At 41.4% G+C, this 18,110-nt stretch overlaps 2 protein-coding genes across 2 annotated transcripts in view; one reads left to right on the top strand and one right to left on the bottom strand.

The window, feature by feature from the left end:
* The first annotated feature begins 1,199 nt into the window (after positions 1 to 1,199).
* On the top strand, positions 1,200 to 14,250 carry wdfy1 (WD repeat and FYVE domain containing 1). The gene is made up of 12 exons (XM_062385683.1): positions 1,200 to 1,397; positions 2,891 to 2,958; positions 3,114 to 3,187; positions 3,402 to 3,456; positions 6,160 to 6,310; positions 6,405 to 6,517; positions 9,504 to 9,630; positions 10,687 to 10,792; positions 11,067 to 11,168; positions 11,255 to 11,385; positions 11,534 to 11,642; positions 12,124 to 14,250. The coding sequence occupies exons 1-12, from the start codon at positions 1,261 to 1,263 to the stop codon at positions 12,181 to 12,183; spliced, it is 1,233 nt and encodes a 410-aa protein (XP_062241667.1). The 5' UTR covers positions 1,200 to 1,260; the 3' UTR covers positions 12,184 to 14,250.
* A 1,737-nt stretch (positions 14,251 to 15,987) lies between these two features.
* Positions 15,988 to 18,110, bottom strand: part of dhrs12la (dehydrogenase/reductase 12-like a) — a 6,428-nt gene continuing 4,305 nt past the window's right edge. Inside the window, exons 7-10 of the mRNA XM_062385684.1 lie at positions 17,838 to 17,942; positions 17,178 to 17,268; positions 16,899 to 17,036; positions 15,988 to 16,128 (exon numbers count right to left, since the gene is read on the bottom strand). Coding sequence (XP_062241668.1) covers positions 16,013 to 16,128; positions 16,899 to 17,036; positions 17,178 to 17,268; positions 17,838 to 17,942 — 450 coding nt within the window. The 3' untranslated portion in view covers positions 15,988 to 16,012. The remainder of the gene's footprint in view (positions 16,129 to 16,898; positions 17,037 to 17,177; positions 17,269 to 17,837; positions 17,943 to 18,110) is intronic.

Genomic DNA, 18,110 nt, shown 5'->3' with positions numbered 1-18,110 from the left:
TTGAAAATCCTTTATTTTGTAGATTTGTTTTAGAATGTCACAGGATGTATGAGCAAATATAATATAATTTCAGGCTTAATTTGAAATGTTTACTCTAAAGAATGTTAAATTTAATATATTTTTTCCACTCTGTATGGCTAAAGCCAACCTTGTTTTATTTTTATTGTACCATTAAAATCCAGCGCCTTAATCTAAAAACGTTCAACTGGAAATTCCAAATAAATTTGGAATTGGAGAAAAGTTGTTTTATTTTGTAGATTTGAAACTCTTGATTTTATGATTGTAATTTCTTATTCTTTAAGTTGAAGTTCCAGGATATAATACTTACTAGAGCTGCTTACTTCAATTTCGATATTTCAAATAAGAGTTTGGAATTCCAATGCTAGATTGGAACTATAGATAGATAGATAGATAGATAGATTATAGAAATTAAGTCGTCATAGCAGCCGGTACGTTTGGATACAATAAAATACAATAGAATAAAATAAAAAATATTGAGGTAGAAGGAATAAAAAACAGAAACACAAGCTAAATAGGTAGATAAGGTGCAGTGACAGATGATGGTAATAGTACTGATGATATGATGGTAATGTTATTGTTAGACAGTATATAAAAATAGTACAGTATGTATAGTATATAATATAACATAATATATATTTATATATGATAGAAATGCCTGGATCTTGAAAATTATGTTGATAAAGGTTCACTTTACACTTCGAACAAAAGTTAGATCTAGAGATCTAGATATGTACATGCAGAGGCATACCAAACAAATTGAGTCTATTGTTAAGGTATGGCACTGTATAGTTAATTGTATTCCTATTGTTTGATATTTAAAGAGAGCGCGGATTTTTCTACAGACTTCAGATACAAAGATTGTCTGTGAATACAGTCACTCGTGGGGACCATGTGGATCACCGGTGCGCTTTAACCCTCGGCACAAGGAGGTGATCAACATGTATAAGTCATCCTGATCATATAGAAGAATGCCTGGGCCGCATGTAGCTGTTTTCTCTGTATGCTGTTTGTGAAACCTTCTGACCCCGGGGGCGTCTGACCTACTTGCTGGGCGCGTATTACGGTATCTGTTGAAGCTCACCCCTCTCGTGTCCCCGTGTGATCCAGTCGTTGCGCGTTAGCTGCGGGGGTTACGGTAATCCTGACAGTGTGTGTCAGCTGATCCTCCTTCGCTGGCTCTGACTGAGGAGAGAGACCAGCCGGAGCAAAACACTGACTGCTGCTGCCACGGGTTAAGTCATGGCTGCGGAGATTCACTCGAGGCCCCAGACCGCCAGACCGGTTCTCCTCAACAAGATCGAGGGCCACTCGGACGCCGTCAACGCAGCCGTTCTGATCCCGAAGGAGGATGGAGTGATCACGGTCAGCGAGGACAGGTGAGCTCGAGGAGGCTAGTGGTAGCCTGTAGCTGTAGCTAGCAGGGATCCGTGTATTTGCTGGTCATTACGCTTTTAATCCCTGGTGCACTGGGTGAGAAAAAAGCGACAAAACTAAAGATAACAAACCTTTTCATCTTGCTCTTTTTGAACTTGTTGTAATATATGAAACCGGGCTTAGCACAGAAGGGTGAGGGAGGTAGACATCCATCAAGAGGGAGTTCTCTCCATGGAATATCCGGGAACAAACTACCAACCCTCCGCAATACAAAACCGGACATAAACATGTTGTTTCCCTTCTGTACATAGGGATCATTGTTTGCGTCGCGTATCCGTGTTTAAAGTTGTCGGATCAGGTTTTATTAACCCAACGCGTACTAGCTGGTAAACTCCTGCTAATTTTGTAAACATAACCCGAACTAACCAGGTGCTGCCTTCAAGTGCTCCTTGTAATCTGCTTTATTTTGTTGTTGTTTAAGCAGGACACAACAATGTTTATGGTCTCTCTGATCATTACACCTGGATAACTTGGTCACAGTAGTAAATAGATTTCTGGTGGTGGATTACAATCAGCCCCATGTTTCCAGCAGGACCCTGAAGGAAGCTTGAACCTGACTGACATCACTGAGGCAGCCGTATCAGTCACATCAGTCCAGTCACAGGGTGTCATGGTGGCTGTCATGCTCGGTTTCAAGTGTGAAGAAGCAACATCCTCATTCAGCGTTAAAGGAAATTAGATGCTGTGAAGAAATGTGCTGCAGATTCCAACACGCGCACATCTAAACCACTTGATATTGAAATGGGAAGTTGTTTGTCGGTCGGAGATGCAGCACTCTCACATTCAGCTTCCTTGATTTAAAACAGTAGTTGCATTTCATAACGCCTGTGCTGTGACTCTGCAGACCTCTTACAGGAGTAGAAGTAAGACCTTAAAAAAGGTTGGTTCCTCAAAAAGGTTGAAACTGTTTTCAGTGCACTTAAATCATTGACAGTACATATGGTCTTTGCAAAGCTGTCCTGTTTCTGTTCATGGTTAGGGCTGCTTAAACTTGCACCACATGGTTATATCTTCTTAAGCTCAGTAGATGTTAATGGTGGTCAAAAACCAGTTGAAAGCTGGTTATGGTGTATACAACAAAGTAGTAGACGCTGGTAAAGATCAGATTCACATTCAGAAGTGCTGAATTTTAAATTCTTTAATGTGTTTCAACAGTAATGTTCACCATCTGAACTGACTGAAACTAATAAATGTCTAATCCTCCCCCACTCAGTACCTCTCCATGAACAGAACCAAGCTTTGTGTGTGAAAAGATTTAGGGCTGGTTTCCCAGATGAGGATTAATTCCTAGTCCTTGGTGAAGGCTTTTTTCATGGATATTTCCATTGAAAAGTCTTATTTCTCCTTTTCCTGTGAAACTCCTCATGTGAGAATCTGACTTGGTGAGACGAACTGTAGCAGATCATCAATGGGATGTTTTGACTTGTTCCCTCAGAACGATTCGGGTATGGCTGAAGAGAGACAGCGGTCAATACTGGCCAAGTATCTACCACACAGTCTCCTGTAAGTAAGACTATACTGTCTCTGCCAAAAAAGGATGTTTGTCTGTGTGTTGAACAAAAATATTTCCAGTCATTCAATAAAATGCGTCTCTGCATCACGGCATGTATAGAGTGAAGTCGCTGCTCATAGAGAATCTTTGTGTCTTCCTCCCTCAGCTCCATGCTCTTGCATGTCATACCACCATGACAGCAGACGCATCTTCATAGGCCAGGACAATGGAGCTGTTGTGGTGAGTAACACTAACTCCAGCAAATGGCCTGGTTTTCTCGCTGCAAGCTTTTAGTAGTTCAAACATATGAGTTAGAAAGACAGCTGCATATCCGGTTAAAAAAGGGCCACAGTGTCAATGTTTGGCCTCCTCCAAATGCCTGTCGGGGGCCAAATGGTGCTTAGAGATGACAGTGTGTGTGTGTGTGTGTGTGTGTGTTTGCTTTGCCCTCCAGGAGTTTCTCATCTCTGAAGATTTCAACAAGATGAGCCATGTCAAAACGTATCCAGGTGAGAATTTGAGATCAGGACAAATTCCTTGCAACTGTCCAGTAAATGTAACAACAGAAAACACAACAAAGGATTACAGCAATGATTATCAACAGGCAGTGTGAGTGAAGACCAAATGTTTGAGTTTAGAGATGTGTCTGTCAATGTGTCATAAGCAAGAGAGAAAAAGCACGAGCAACGTCAGGAAGGGCTGAATGAATCAATGCTGTGTGTAGATCTTATATGAAGAAAGATTTTACACACTTGAAAAGAAAATTGAAATAATTATTTTCTGATCAGTACTGATATTGTAGCATTGGCCACAAACAAAATGACGGGGTGTGAACAGATTCAAATAGAGCTGTCCACTCGTGATCAGATCCCTCAGGATGGATGTTAGTACCAGGTCTGAACAGGGCCTCACTTCCACTAAGGTTCTGGCCCTTGATACTCAGCCTCGCTGTAGAGGTCTGTTATCGACAATTGTTGACAATTAAGAAGCAACAGCTCAAGCAAGCAGCCATATACAGTCAGTACAGTTAACAGAGCAGACTGGGGCTGGGAATTGTTTTTACCTTCATTTGGTTATTTTTTAAAAGTAAAGTAACAAAATTTGCAGATGATTTGAATCTCTGCTGACACTAACAATGTCTCCGCTGTGGAGGACACTCTCACACTAGGGACAGATGTTTAAAAAGGGCTGGGGTGACTTAATGGCTGAAATGCGGATGAGAGGGAACTTCGAACGGTGCTTGATTACTTTCAGTGTCTGTTTGAACCCTGTGTTCTCAACAACAGAGAACGGTTGCATGTCCGCTGCTATACAAACACCAATGTCGCTCGGTATTGCTTTGACACGGTCTGAATTATTTGCAAGCGGCAGCCTCAATGCAGCAGGGAGCTGGGTTTGCCCAGAACTTGATTTTTCCTTGTCCCACTAATGTTAGTGTTATTCCCAGTGTCAATGGGCATCACTCTGGTGGTGCCGTTTCAATTGAGTCAGCTTGTTCAATGTGCTACCAGCTACATGTACGATAGCAGTTGCACAATGATGGCTTTTGTACAATCCACTTGTCTTTGTCCGTCCTCTCATAGTTGACTGTGAAACTGAAGGGTTCCCACTAAGTGGACTTAAATCATGAGGGAGGGTTTTCACACTCCTGTCTGTCTGTGGTCGCTATGCCGACGGCACATCAGGACCTTTGTTGTCACTTGGAATTTGAGATGCACACAAATAAGTTCCGCATGTGGCCTCATTGCATCAGTTCGGTTGACGTGCGTAGCGAACCGAAAGGCCCATACCGGAAATCTTCGGTTTGGATACATGGGGGGGGGGGGGGGTCAGCCTGATGCTTCGTCTCCGCCCGAATGTTCCATGTGGTTTTCCAGCAGTAATAGAGAATCAAGCAGCAGAGACCAAACTGCAAAAAAACATGACTCACAATCAGATCACATTCTCATGTGTCTATGTAATTTCCACAGAGTTACTGACAAGGAAATTTCCCATAAGCGAAAACTGTGAGGTTATAAATTTTCTATGAGTAAATGACTTTGGAATTTAGTTTGGAAGAACCTTTCTCTCTGAAGTTCACTTCACTTACTGAACAGAATCTGTGCTGCATTAGTATACAGCAGCAAACAGTGTTTGAAAAGTGTCTTTTGCACACGCTGCACAAAATATGGATTTTCGTAATAATAATTGAACTCAAGTCTGTTCTTCAGTAGATAATAGAAGAAGAAACTTAAAAGAAGCAGAGGCAGCAGAAGAGAAGAGGGAGAGGATCAAAGTTTCAGCTTCACAGGCTCCATTCGTGGCTGTGGTTTGGTCACGAGGCAGGAAAATGCATAATATTTTACTTGATTATAGTTTTACTTTTGCACCAATTCTAATGTTTCATCTTATAAATATTTTGGGCACTTAAAGATGAATCCCTTTCAGTGATGCTTTGTGTTATTTGGAGAACATGATTAAGGCAGTATAGCACTGATCAGTGAGGTGTAATACAGTTAATAAGCCTGTCCAGTTTGCATTGTAATTAGCAGCGACTTTATCCCTCAATTCTTTTGAAATTCTCTCATGAAAGTATCTTTGAAGTAGGAAAAATCAACTGTTTTCAAGAAAATATTTCCTAAAATGAATTAAACAATTACAAACAGCATGCAAGGTTTTGTATGATTGAAGTGTTACATAAAATGGCACAATTACAGGTGTACAGTAGTTAAGTTGGAGCTGTCTGGGTTATAATGGTGCTGCAAATGCTTTGAAATTTCAGTCAGATGTCTAATTGGATTAGTGATGGTATTATTGTATCGAAAAGGTCAATTTCATAGTGATGCCAAAAGTCATAACTCAGGAGTGTTAGGCACCATATTTGCTACACTATGACTTGTTCATAGAGGCATCCAAGTGTAGGGTGGTTCTTCTGGTTTATATGTTGTCTTTCATACAGTTTGGAGTGGACCATTAGGACTGAGGGGAGTACAAATAGTTTGAAGGGATTTGTCTGTCTTAGTGTGGATTACTGTGTGGCTAAGCAGTGCCTCTGATGGGATCCGATGGGAGAAGTCCAAAGGAAGTCTGAGATGGTGCTCATCCATGACGCCTTGAATATAAAGACCAAAAATATGTGATCGTGTTTGATGTTTGAACCAGCGTGACTTGTGCCCGTAAATCACGCTCTCTCCTTCTCTGTGTTTATCTGTATGTTTGTGTGTGTTTTGCAGCCCACCAGAGCCGTGTGTCGGATATGGTGTTCTCCCTGGAGAGTGAGTGGGTGGTGAGCACTGGTCATGACAAGAGTGTGAGCTGGATGTGCACCCAGAGTGGGAGCATGCTGGGCCGACACTACTTCACCGCCTGGGCCTCCTGCCTACAGTATCCTTCATTCAATCCTTGTGCGCACCAGTATCGCTCTGTTAAGTGTTTTTGTGACGCGTGGAGCCAGTTGAAGCCCTGACTGTACACCCAGATACGATCACGAGACGCAGCACACCTTTGTCGGCGATTACTCAGGACAGATCACGCTTTTGAAACTGGAGAAGCAGACGTATACTATAATCACAACGCTGAAGGGTCATGAAGGTAAGGACACTCGGCAAACACACCTTCAAATTAGGTATCACATTTATCAGTAGCACAGAGCAGTTGTCACAGCGAAGTTGGGTTAGGATATATGCAGGTGTGGCTGCAATAAATAATAGATCGACCAGATTGCTCCACAGGACTTTATTATAAACGAAAAAAAGGTAATTCAATAAAACCACAAACATTTAGCATTTTCAAATTGTTTGAATTCTTTTCCTGATTCTTACTGTTCAAGTTACCCAGTGTTAATTCCCAACAATTAGTGGTAACATTTCAATCTTTAATTACTGCAACTACCATTGAGAATTGCTAGATACTGTAACTGCAGGAGAGCTGCTAGTGTTTGGGCCATAGCCTGCAACTGCTAGCATCCACTGTCACCACAAATCTGACATTTGATTTTTTAAAATATTGTTGTATTGTTTTGAATGCACATTGCTCTTTTCATAATGGTTGTTTTTGTATGAACATTCGACATTTAAATTTTAATTTAAACCTATATTTGTAAAACAAAAAGCGTCTTTCGTAGACTAAATCCTTACTTCTTCAAAGTTACTGTTACACATTTGATTCACTGTCAGTTCGATATCATTATTTTTAGGGTTCAAAGCATGTGAGATTTGTATTCAAGCAGCTCAGTGTACTTGTTGCTGTGTCAGGAAACTGAATCCCACAACACAAATGAGTTGCCAGGGATACTGCTCTGTGTGAAACAAATACTTCCCTATGTTCTTCTTTGGGCATTCAACACACAAGAATTAGTTTGAAGGGAGGACCCATCTCATCAAAATGCCTGTTATAGGTTCACAGTTTTTGGACGGTAAACTGTCCTCTGCAAAATGTCCTACCTCACTCTTTGATGTGTAAATGTGCCCTGGTGCTGATGGTAATGGATTCTAATTATACTGATAATACATATAAATGAGGGTGGGAGCTGGGTGCAAGCTGGTCTCCCATTCAAATATTAAATTGAATTTATATTGATCAAATTTGGCAAACCTAATGGACAAGTCAGACTTCACATCAGAGTTAATAATATAATATAATATGGGACCAAATATAAATATACAGGACCTAAACTATCTCCTGTGTATACATGTGGAATTTAGTATTTCTTATCTTTCATGTCAGCTGATGAATCAAATACTTGTGTAAATTAATAACTTGACATAAGTAAAACAGTTGATAATGTGGCTATAAGTGGAGCTTGCACTGTTAGCTTTCCCCTGCGGTTCATGCAGCTACAGTGTAATGGTTCCTCCACCACCTGCTGCAGGCTGTTGTTCATCATATGAAAGATCTGACTTCTAGAGCTGAATATTTTACTGAAGAATGTTTTCATGTTTGTGGTTTACAAGGCAGAGCAGTGTTTGGTCCTTTATTCCCAGTCTGAGGACCATGAGTGTTTAGCTTGAGGTGTAGAAGAATAGACAGATGGTCTTTGTTGTCCGGTCGATCAGCTGAAGACAACTGCTGAATCAAGGCTCAGGGCTAGGAACACAACGACAACATTCTTCTCTTTGGTCTCCTTTATTCACAGTGAGCTAATATTTAATTATAATAATAACTTTATTTGTACAGCACTTATCTACAGAGGGAGGTAATGCGGTAATATTTAATTATTATAATAATAACTTTATTTGTATAGCACTTATCTACATAGTTACAAACTGCTTCACAGAATACATGGCGAAATAATATTTACACTGAGCTTGTCATGTGATCTGCTCTTCAAACGTTTGCCAGTGAAGTATCCACAGCTTCCAGTTAAATATAGTGAGAGTAAAGACGATGTACCTTGAGGTGTAGTCGATGTGTAAAGTCACACAAGCAGACATGTAAGTAAAGAACAAATACATCAAAATGTACTTGAGTAAATACTTTCTGTCTATAAGAGGCACAAATCGCCTCAAGTTTATCAGTGTAACCAAAAACATTTACGTCTTTTACCCCAAAAATAACAGGTATACTGCTTCTAAACTCGGGTGAACCCTAGACTGTATCTCTAGATAGCCTGTGTATATGACACTTTCAAATAACACAAACTCATCTAGACTTTTATGAGCTTCTTTATCTAAACATGGGTCATGGTTCAAATGTATAACGTTTCTGAGTGTACTTTACTGATACGAAGAGTCAGAGCTCAATGGGGAGAAAGCCGCCCCTGACAGTGTTGTGATGTGACGTCTCACTCTGTTGGTTTTTGTTGAAACTGTTGGTTAAACTAGGGATAGTACAGAGGTGGAACAGAGGGGCGATACCGCTGTCACAAACTACCTTTGACATGTGGTGACATCAGCATGCAGCGTGCACAGGAACCGACAGCAGCCAAATTTTAACTAATGACAGCGGATATAATGAATCACCAGCAATGTTTATTACTTCTCTGCACACCCACACAGAGTTTTAAATACTTTGGTTGATTAGACCTGGAGACAATAGAAGACATTTATAATAACTCCACCAAGAATGAAAACAGTTTAACAAATCACCCGGCCGAGGGATTCCACAAAGTACTGATTTATAAAGGTTTGGTTATTACACTATTATATTTGTGGGTAATCGATTGCATACTAATTGGCAAACATTATAATGTTATTTAATTAAGGTTAATTGTAAAGCGGGTCACAATACTTTCTGAAGCCACAGTAACTATGATGATTTCCACTGAATGTGTCTTGCTCTTTCCAGACAAAGTGTTTATATGTCTGCTTTACTAGTAATATACTGTAATGTAATAGTGTCTGTCAGGAGGTCCATCAACATATGGTACAGAACTTGAGCGGGTCATGTTGCATCTTCTAGGAAGGGTGGTCCTCCAGCTCCAACCATGGTTTGTGTATATTTGAAACTGCCTGTAGTTCCTCCAGCAGGCACAGGGTGGAGCCAGCAGGTCAGAACATGACGCTGCCTTTCAACAAGCTCCTGCAGCTCAACATCGCACATGTAACAAATCTGTCTTCTTGTCTTTTGACCCCTGCAGGAAGTGTAGGAGCTCTTTGGTGGGACCCTGTCCAGAGGCTGCTGTTCTCAGGTGCCTCCGACCACAGCATCATCATGTGGGACATTGGGGGCCGCAAAGGACGGACGCTATTGTTGCAGGGCCACCAGTAGGTTGTTCAGTGTTTCGTACATGCAGGGAGGGTTGATTACGCTTTTCCCTCCTCTTGTTTCTGTCAGGGATTAGGAGGCTTAAGGATTTGATTAGGAAAATTGGCTCCCACATCCACATGTCTAGTTTCTTAATTTCTCCTCACAGCAGTGTCTTCTCTATCTCCCCCTGACACTCATCCCCACCCACACTCTCTTGTCAGTAGCAGGCCTAGCTGGTGTGAGTAAAAGCTGTCCCCAGGTGCTGATTATGTTTTTATCTCCTCTTTCCTGTCTAAAAGCATATTTCACCAACTCCTATTTCAGCTCCCCCCTGTTACTGGAGTTATCAATGAAGCCCAGGTGCACCGACGCGTGTCAGAGTAAGAGTCTGTATCCTGTTCGCACCTTAGCAGGATTTACAGAAGCTTGTATCTCAAAGACCGCCATCAAAATGAGGGCTGTCAAGCTCCTGTAGTCAGGACAGAAACTTAATCTACTTATCTCTTTTCTTTTAGTGTCCCCTCTCACTCATTTCTTGTTTTTAACTCATTAATATGCATTGAATACACAGACTTATTTTTGCTTCTGAGTTAAGATTGGGGTTTTAAACTCACTTCTTTATGAGCAGTGAATGAAAAACACTTGAAAAACAACAAAATATTTTATAAATCTGAGGTAGATCAATGATGTGCTTTAGCTCCTCACTGCACTTACACAATGTTTAACAATATATTGATATACATTTAAACATTATTGCAATTGCTGAACATTAAACTGTGCCAATTCATTTATCAGCTAGTTACTGAGTGATCGGAGAAGAACAGTTAGTGTGCAGTGTGTTTTTATTCTGGAAATAACTCTGTGGTTGAACCATATACAAAAATGTGCCTGTAAAATTAAAACAATGTGTTGGAAGAGCTCAGGAACTGCTGAGGTCTGTGAGGATTATCTGTAACTATTTCCTCAGTGAAGATATTGATAAATGTGGGTTTGAACCAGGTGTTTGTTTTGATTGTGAACATTTCAACTTATCTCGCTTTTCATTCTTTCTCTCCTTTCGTCGGCGCCCCCAGCGAACGAGTCCAGGCGCTGCGCTACCTCCAGCTGACGAGGCAGTTGATGTCGTGCTCGGCCGACGGAGGCATGGCAGTGTGGAACATGGACACAAAGAGAGAAGAGGTTAGCATTCTGCTGTATCTGATTGTACAAATACAATCAGATACAGCATTTACTGTGTGATAAATGCTTAAATACCCTATATAAGTAATATATAAGTGTCCCTATTGCTGACAAGTTCCCTGACCAGTCAGTAGAATGGTCAAAGTATTAGAAGTTTTCTTTCTCAATTTGTTGGGTGTTTCAGTCCTGGTGAATATGATTTTGAAGCTCTTAGAGAGTTAATCTAATCCTTTACATATTTAATTGTAACCTTTAATTGTCTTTTTCTCTGCAGGCGCCTCAGTGGTTGGACAGCGACTCGTGTCAGAAGTGTGAGCAGCCTTTCTTCTGGAACATCAAGCAGATGTGGGACACTAAGACTATGGGGCTCAGACAGGTAGGAGAGTGTGATCAGTGTCCTGAGCGGCGGTCACTTCCTCAGTCAGGAGTCATACTGACGTTTGGGTGTGTTTCCTTTAACAGCACCACTGCAGGAAGTGCGGCAAAGCTGTGTGTGGAAAATGCAGCACCAAACGCTCCACGTTTCCAATCATGGGCTTTGAATTCCCTGTGCGGGTGTGTGACGCCTGCTTTGACACCATCAAAGAGGAAGAGTGAGTACAGGGCTTCTCTCAAAACCTGTAGAATGCAATTTAGTCACACTGCACTCCTGTTTCCAGAGCACTGAGGGCAACTCGGATTTAATGGTGTCTCTGTGTGTATCTGTCTGTGTGTGTTTGTGTGTGTGTGTGTGTGGAGCAGTCGAACAGCATTGGCCTCGTTCCACGAAGGGAAGCACAACATCGCTCGCATGGACATGGACCCATCCAGAGGCCTGATGGTCACTTGTGGAAGCGACCGCATTGTTAAGGTCAACAACAGCTCTTTGATACCAGATAACCGGTGCATGTGTCAAACACTGAAGCCTGCAGACACTCCAACCAAAACCAATCAAATCAATATCATTGCTTTCACTCTGCTGCAGGCAGTCCATAATTCAAAAGAAGAATATATATTTGCTAATTATCATAAATGATACCTTTGTTCCAGATTTTGTATTTTTAGGATTTTGCCTACATTTTTATTCCAGGGACTTGAGTTTTATTTTTTTTAACAGAACAACCTCTTTAAGGACTTAAAGACAAATTAACAGAGTAACTGATAATAATTGTTGTTTGGCACATGTACATGTTCTCATTTGTTCCTCACATTTATTGTATATTTAACTCCATTGTATTACTTAGTGTAAATAATCTGTCAAAAATCATTAAGATTCAGCTCTAGCAACAATGAATGCACAGCTCTGTACCAGGCCTCCTCCGTCACCATTATTGACTGTTTTGTCTCCACAGATCTGGGATATGACGCAGGTGGTTGGCTGTAGCTTAGCAACAGGCTTCTCTCCACGCTGATTGACCCAGCCCACAACATGCTTCCCCCCCCTCGCGCTGCGGCCACTCTTCCAGTTTCATTTAAACCCCTCTGTAAACCACATCTCCCCGTCGCACCTGGGATCTTCAGCTACATCCTGGCCTGCTTTGGGTGAATGTTCCAGTGTGTGTGTGTGTGTTTGCATGTATGTATGTATGTGTGTGTGTGAGAGTATGTTTGTGTGTGTGTGTGTGTGTGTGTGTGTTTGTGTTGTAGCCCTCCACATTCCTTTTGCTTCACATCAAGGAATCTTTAATTTCACTGTCAGTGTGTGACTGACGTTTTACTTTTTGTGCTAATCTGAAACAGAACCCTAAGCACAATGGTGTGTGTGAGTGCTTGTATTGTAATCGTTTCTCTAATGGGAGAGACAGAATTGATATTGGTGTTTACATTCAATATATCTTTTGACAAAGGTCATTTTTTATTACCCTTGCACTGTAAAATCGCAGGCCAGCCCTTCCTGTAAAAACACACTACCTTCTCTTCCTTAATGTAATGGCCCACTAACTGCATTTACTCCGTTTAACATGTACAAAAAAAAACAAATCATTTGTATATAGCTCTACATTGTGTACAGTAGATAGTTGCTTGAAATGACTCTCACTGATCAAAGTGATCAGCTTTTTCTGTCTCTTTCTTCCTCTATGGTTTCTTTCACTAGCTGGCCTTAAATCTCTCTCAGGAGGTTTTACATCAGTAGGTTGTCACTGGGCGGGGGGGCTCTTCATGTTAGTCGTCACTGTTGTGTGATTGTGAGACGCATCAGGCGTGAAAAGAGGCATCTTATTAGAGGCATCTTATTCGACGACGGGAATCTCCTGATTAACAAAAAGATGCTGCGGCAGGAAGTTGATACAATCGTCAGATGCTTGCATGGCAGCACCGATCCAGCCTCCACCTTATTATCTTGTGTGAGCCAGGGAGAGAAAAATTTGAATATGTTGCTAAACATGAGCTCCAGAGGATATTTATTTGCACTATTGGGTCGAGACCTTCTCCGCAGTTTTCCTTTGACAAATGAACAATGCAGCAGGAGATTCTCCACCTAGACGAGTTCACAACACAGAAAAGTTGGAGGTGGTGCAGCAGACAGAGGCGCGATCTAAAGTATCTGCTGTTGAGATCACGTTTGAATCCTGTGGAGGATCTCTTGCTGTGTTCCCATATTAGCTCAGTTTTTACCGAGGGGCTGACACGAGAAACTTCTTATTCGTTCTAACAGACAGCCCCTCTGGGTAATGTTCATCGATTACCCAGAGTTCAGTGCATTGAAGACTTCCTGTCACAGCCATCCAGGAGTGTATCAGTGGGAATACAATTCGAGATTTGATTTGGTGTTTGACTTGTGACAATTTCACCTTTGTGTTTTAAATTTTATTTAGAGGTAATAAATAAAAAAAATATATATAGCACAGCATTACCCTCTCAGAAAACTTATGTAGGTAGATACCAAACAAAGCACTCATGGTGTCAATTCTCGAATGCCTCGTGAGAATAATTTTTCATCTGTAATTTGAAAAATATAAATATTAATAAAGTTTCTTTGGTGTAAATTGAATTTCCCTCCTCCATAAAGGCGCATGGTAACTGGGCAGTCGCCCAACTCACCTGAATGGACTCCCTTTCTTAAAAAGCCTTAATGAGACAAGGACACATACAACGTTTAGAGGTTTGTCACTCAGTGCTCAGTGCTTCTGAATATGTCCTTTGCTTTTCATCTCTGCCTGTTGCGAGCTCCCCCCCACCAACACCACACACGCATCTGTTATCAAGGATTTCTCATAACACCCTCACCAGAGCACTTAATTGCACAACTCGGTTGTCTTTTGTCTTTGAATCAAACGGAACCTTTTTGTCCGATGTAGCGTCCTTGTAAATAGCGGCTAATATCGTCTAATGATAGACTGATGCTTGCCTTATTGCTAGTGAGGAAAAATTAGCATTAATATGTTGGGATTTCTGATTTCAAAACTGCAGTCACATTCCAGTTCTTTGTTCATGTAGTGTATATATTTATATTTGTAGTAAAGTATCTATTATCACTCTTTAAGTGGTTGTTTTACTTTTCTTTGTACATGTCCAATAGTCTTTATTTCCCTGTAGTCACAAAACAGAAATGTTGGACGCTCCTTAATGAAGCAAAGGAAAACTCAATGAACTGCAGTGTCAGATCTGCTGTATTTAACCTCTTCATATGGCCTGAGATTGACTGGTTGATCGCCATCTTGACTGCAGATTGCCCAAAATAAACTCCAAGTGTGTGACGTATGTGCTCGATCCCGAGTGCCTTGCCTCAGCACCTCTTTTCTGCTACTGAGCGAAACGTTCTGTAACACTAACTCATTTAGTTTACAAGTGGAGTGTGGTCCATTGTGTCAGGAAACAGCCAGATAAACACATAATCATCATAAGAACAATAAACAATGTACAAAAAAAAGTGTTAGTGTCACAGACCTGTCTTATTGGTAAAATTTGAGCATTTTGAGGAGGCTCCCTCGCTCGCACCTGAAGAAGCATCAGGATGGTGACTGCAGTTCACTTAATGGCCACCAAATATTATTGAAGGTATAGGAATTGATTTTTTCAGCTTCTTGTAAACCCAACATTCACCTCAAGCTACCATTCAGTTGTTGTTGTGATGTGCTAGCAAAGAGAAAACTAGCATTAATTTGGAGCTGTGTTTGTGGTGATCTAGTTTCAAAGCTCTTCACTGGCTAGTTGCTAATTTTGCCTGTTTGCCATTTCCACCCCTGGAATACAGTGGATTTCATCATAATTCTTAAATCATCAAATGTGTGATAGCTCTCTATGGGATCATCACCAATAGTGACATAATTAATATTACACATAGTTATTTGAGCCATTGTTAGTATAAAACTATCAAGAGATGATGCTTTAAGGTCTTTTTATGTTCTTAAAGCTCATCTGCAATTTTATATGGCAAGTTTAATTAGCTGAAGTGGCTGTTAGTCGGTCGATAGTACTGGTAAACTGATCTCATCCCCGCTCCCGGTGGGAGTAAAAACTAATTCATGCAAAACATCATCAGGGATCTACAGGGTTATTAAACATATTCTGATTTGTTTATATATTCTTTTAGCGGCACAATGACACAGGAAAAATAGTAATGATTTTTTTATTGAAGCATACGTTTACAAGACAACCTCACACCAGTGAGTAAAAGGCCTTTTTAAAGGTGTTGGGCAGATAAATACAAAGGTTAAATTGCACATGTGAAGTGATGCTGCTGTGTGGTGTGAGGCACACTGCTCATGGAGAGAACACTTCATCTCCAGCCTGAGCTCAACCTGCACAGTACAGACGCTGCACTATAGCAAATACATGAGTTACTTACATAGCTGTTCAGTGTACATGATGCATGTTAATTATTCAGACACTAACATCAGACTGAGCACATGACAGGTATCTTGAGTTTATAATGGAGTGACTTAGGTCACATCAGATTCCCATCTGATCCACAATGTTCATAAAGCAACAGCAACAGACTGGATGGTTGTTTGTGTAACCTCATAAAACACACTGAAAGCAGCCTCAATATCAACCCCTCATAAAAGTTCAAAGGTTTTCATCCCTATAAGTTCGAGCTCACAGTAAGAAAAACAAACTGTTCATATAAATAGTTAAAAAGCGTGTTAAACCCTTGGTTACAGGTAAGTCTAGTCTGTCTGGTTTCCATTTGTCCCTTTCTAGAACAGACCAAATGCTTTTTGGACAACAGAAGCAGATCTTCTCTGTTGCGATGGCGTTAGTACTGGTCCTGGACGTAATGACCAGTGTCCCAGTGTCTCAGTGAGGCTGGAATGTCTTGGCCAAGTCCTCCAGCAGAGACATTAATTTCAGCTCCTCCTGGGGGGAGCTGTGGGACCAGGCCAGCGGCAGGTGGGTGGGCACCATCTTTCGGTCTGAACACAAACAACAAGCACATGTTAACATCAAGGTCTGTTTGTTGGCTACATGTTTTAATCCCTAGTGTGCTTCTAATGTTAAGGGACACTAACTTGTGCATGGTGTCACGGGGCAGACGTGTTGTATCAGAGGGTCAACATTGATGTGGTGTGTGTTTAAAAGGCAATAAAGGTCATGTGACACATCAAATCAAGTGCAAACACAGGATTCATTTTCAATCCTCATCTCCAATGGCAACAGGCTCAGACGCCAGGCATCTCTTGAAGCTGAGACCCAACACACACACAGCAGGGTTTCTGCAGGGTTCACCAATTTAAATGGCAGGCTTTTTAATGCCACACGAAATGCGATGTCACATCTGTTTTAAGATGTATGATTAAAAGCCTGAGAAGATATGGCCTACAATTATATTATTTGTGTGTGTGTGTGTGTGTGTGTGTGTGTGTGTGTGTGTGTGTGTGTGTGTGTGTGTGTGTGTTTGTATGCAAGCACTTATAGAGGCACTGTACTCTCTGGCAGTATCTGGCACCAAGAGCAGTCCACTCCAGCTGCAATGGACACAGGCCAAACCCTCACACACACACACACACCCACACGCACACACCATGCCCCCCCATCCAACCCACAGCTGACAGTTTTTGAAGTCTTGGATGATTTAAATTTGACCTCTCTCTGTTTTGTGAAACCTTTCTTTCAACAAGTCCCTATTAAACAAACTCACACATACATACAAAGCATTTGAGTTTGTTCACATTTTGCATCATACCCTGATAGAAGCGACCACTAGGGTTTTTGGCTGTGGCCTCAGAGACAGCCAGCCACACCACAGTGTCAGCCCCCTGCTCAGGGGTTCGCAGACTCTCCTTCATGGAGCGATGGAAGTCTGGCATGGCATTGGCCACCGCTGGGGCAGAGAGACAGAGCCACAGAGTGAGACACACAAACATGGGTAATTATAAGAGAAGAATAAGGATAACATTTTTTTTTGTTCAATTTGTCCAAAGGGTGTTGGCAGTTAACTCAAGAATGTGTGAGTGGCCGGTACCTGGGGTGTCCACCCAGCCAGGATGCATGACGGAGAAGTGGATGTTTGGGTGAGTCTTTGCCAGCTGCTCTGTCAGCACCACCTGCTGCCTCTGGAACACACACACACACACACACACACACATACACACTAAGTAAGTAGGTAAAGCACACACATCTCTTTGACGTGCCACTGTTAGTAAAACCAAACTTCTTCTATCTTCACTTTTACTCATCACACCGGTGTCCTTGCTGCTATCTGTGACATCACATAGAACAGGATTTATCTGACATTTACTTTAGAAGAAGAAGCTCTGTGGGACGTTTTGCAGTGAAACTTTGTCAGATTTATGATCCATATGCAACATGTGTGCATTTGTCCATTATAAACCTTAAGCCTCTTCCAGCATTTCATGCATAATTGAATTTGATCAAAATGTTACCACACCATTATTACTTCTAATAAGTTTTACAGTTGTTTATAACAAGGGGAAAGCAAGCACTTATCTGATTCAGGGATGATCTCTAAGACCAATAAAGGGCTCAGCTGCAATAACTACTGCAAACATCTACCCTGCGGTCTATGTTTTTCTCTCTACATGAAATTAAACTGTTTCCTGAGGACTGAGAGTCTCTGCAGTGCGTTAACACACTGATCTGCGCTTTCAGGCTCACTTCTTACTTTGTGCTGGGCGTAGACCATGGTGCCATCGTAGCGGCCCATGTCAGACTGGAGGTTTCCTGTCCTGAGCTTCTGCACCAGCATTCCCCCGGAGGACACGCTGATCTGAACGTGAAGGAAACAGGTCCTGTTGTCAAATCTAATTCCATATTAGTTTGAACATCCTGTCATTTAATCCTCACTTACATTACGGTGGTGCATAGTTCATTCAGTACTTTTATTAACTTGGCAAGGACTACGTTTCACCACTGTCCATTTGAATTAATTGAATCA

This window comes from Platichthys flesus, chromosome 4 (assembly GCF_949316205.1).
Source record: "Platichthys flesus chromosome 4, fPlaFle2.1, whole genome shotgun sequence".
Taxonomy (NCBI): domain Eukaryota; kingdom Metazoa; phylum Chordata; class Actinopteri; order Pleuronectiformes; family Pleuronectidae; genus Platichthys; species Platichthys flesus.
Note: the sequence above shows the minus strand (reverse complement) of the source record. Positions and strands in the feature narration are given on the sequence as shown.

Excerpts from the sequence above, each read along its gene's own strand:
- wdfy1 (XM_062385683.1), top strand. The coding sequence starts at position 1,261 with ATGGCTGCGGAGATTCACTCGAGGCCCCAGACCGCCAGACCGGTTCTC. Across the intron at positions 6,518-9,503 it reads AACGCTGAAGGGTCATGAAG|GAAGTGTAGGAGCTCTTTGG; the intron begins GTAAGGACACTC and ends TGACCCCTGCAG. Across the intron at positions 11,643-12,123 it reads GAAGCGACCGCATTGTTAAG|ATCTGGGATATGACGCAGGT; the intron begins GTCAACAACAGC and ends TTGTCTCCACAG.